Source organism: Chrysochloris asiatica, unplaced genomic scaffold, assembly GCF_000296735.1.
Source record: "Chrysochloris asiatica unplaced genomic scaffold, ChrAsi1.0 scaffold00584, whole genome shotgun sequence".
Lineage (NCBI taxonomy): Eukaryota > Metazoa > Chordata > Mammalia > Afrosoricida > Chrysochloridae > Chrysochloris > Chrysochloris asiatica.
The window spans coordinates 6,702-8,401 of record NW_006409102.1 but is presented as its reverse complement, the minus strand read 5'-3'; the positions used below and the strand labels follow the sequence as shown (position 1 = coordinate 8,401).

Genomic DNA, 1,700 nt, shown 5'->3' with positions numbered 1-1,700 from the left:
GATGGGAAGGAGCCGCATTCTAAGCAACTCGCCAGGAATGACAGAGCAGAAGGTCTAGAGATGGGAGATGGGTCCAAAGCCATATTTGAAAGGATAAGACAAGGGGACATTTTAAAGACCTTCTCTAGTCTACCCAAAGACCAAATGGGGAGTTCTAGGGAGGCTAACAGAATGACGCAGACAGACGCATGCCCAGGCCAGAGAATGTATGCTGAGGACACAGGCAAATTATTCCCGGGGAAAGGAATCCCAAGAATTGCAAAAGTTACATGTAGAGAGTGTGGGCAAGGCTTTAGCCAGAAATCGATCCTCATTATACACCAGAGGACACACTCAGGGGAGAAGCCCTATGTCTGTAGGGAGTGTGGACGAGGCTTTAGAAAGAAATCAATCCTCATTATACACCAGAGGACACACTCAGGGGAGAAACCCTATGACTGCAAAGAGTGTGGACGCGGCTTTAGCCATAAGTCAGTCCTCACTGTACACCAGAGGATACACTCAGGGGAGAAGCCCTATGTCTGCAGGGAGTGTGAGCGAAGCTTTAGTCGGAAGTCACTCCTCATTATACATCAGAAGACACACTCAGGGGAGAAGCCTTATGTCTGCAGGGAGTGTGGACGAGGCTTTACCCAGAAGTCAAAACTCATTAGACACCAGAGGACACACTCAGGGGAGAAGCCCTTTATCTGTAGGGAGTGTGGGCGAGGCTTTAGTCAGAAGTCATACCTCATTATACACCAGAGGACACACTCAGGGGAGAAGCCCTATGTCTGTAGGGAATGTGGACGAGGCTTTACCGAGAAGTCCAAACTCATTAGACACCAGAGGACACACACAGGGGAGAAGCCCTATGTCTGCAAGGAGTGTGGACGAGGGTTTTGTCAGAAATCAGACCTCATTATACACCAAAGGACACACTCAGGAGAGAAGCCCTTTGTCTGCAGGGAGTGTGGACGAGGCTTTACCCAGAAGTCAGTCCTCAGTAGACATCAGAGGACACACTCAGGCGAGAAGCCCTGTGTCTGCAGGGAGTGTGGGCGAGGCTTTTGTCGGAAGTCACTCCTCACTATACACCAGAGGACACACTCAGGGGAGAAGCCCTATGTCTGTAGGGAGTGTGGACGAGGCTTTAGTCAGAAGTCAGTCCTCACTGTACACCAGAGGACACACTCAGGTGAGAAGCCCTGTGTCTGCAGGGAGTGTGGGCGAGGCTTTTGTCGGAAGTCACACCTCATTATACACCAGAGGACACACTCAGGGGAGAAGCCCTATGTCTGTAGGGATTGTGGGCGAGGCTTTAGTCAGAAGTCAGTCCTCACTGTACACCAGAGGACACACTCAGGGGAGAAGCCCTATGTCTGCAAGGAGTGCGGGAAAGGATTTAGCCAGAAGTCAGTCCTCATCAGACACCAGAGGACACACTCAGGGGAGAAGCCCTATGTCTGCAGGGAGTGTGGGCGAGGATTTAGTGAGAAGTCATACCTCATTATACACGAGAGGACACACTCAGGGGAGAAGCCCTATGTTTGCAGGGAGTGTGGGCGAGGATTTAGTGAGAAGTCACACCTCATTGTACACCAGAGGACACACTCAGGGGAGAAGCCTTATGTCTGCAAGGAGTGTGGGAGAGGATTTAGTCAGAAGTCACACCTCATTAGACACCAGAGGACACACTCAAGGGAGAAGCCCTATGTCTG

At 51.1% G+C, this 1,700-nt stretch overlaps 1 protein-coding gene across 1 annotated transcript; it reads left to right on the top strand.

Annotated features, from left to right (window-relative positions):
* Window positions 1-171: 171 nt before the first annotated feature.
* Window positions 172-1,695, top strand: LOC102829316 (zinc finger protein 337-like; the record flags this gene model as incomplete). The annotated part of the gene is made up of 2 exons (XM_006877732.1): window positions 172-470; window positions 543-1,695. Coding segments are annotated over exons 1-2 (1,452 nt in total), but the record flags the coding sequence as incomplete, so codon positions are not given.
* Between the last annotated feature and the right edge of the window lie 5 nt (window positions 1,696-1,700).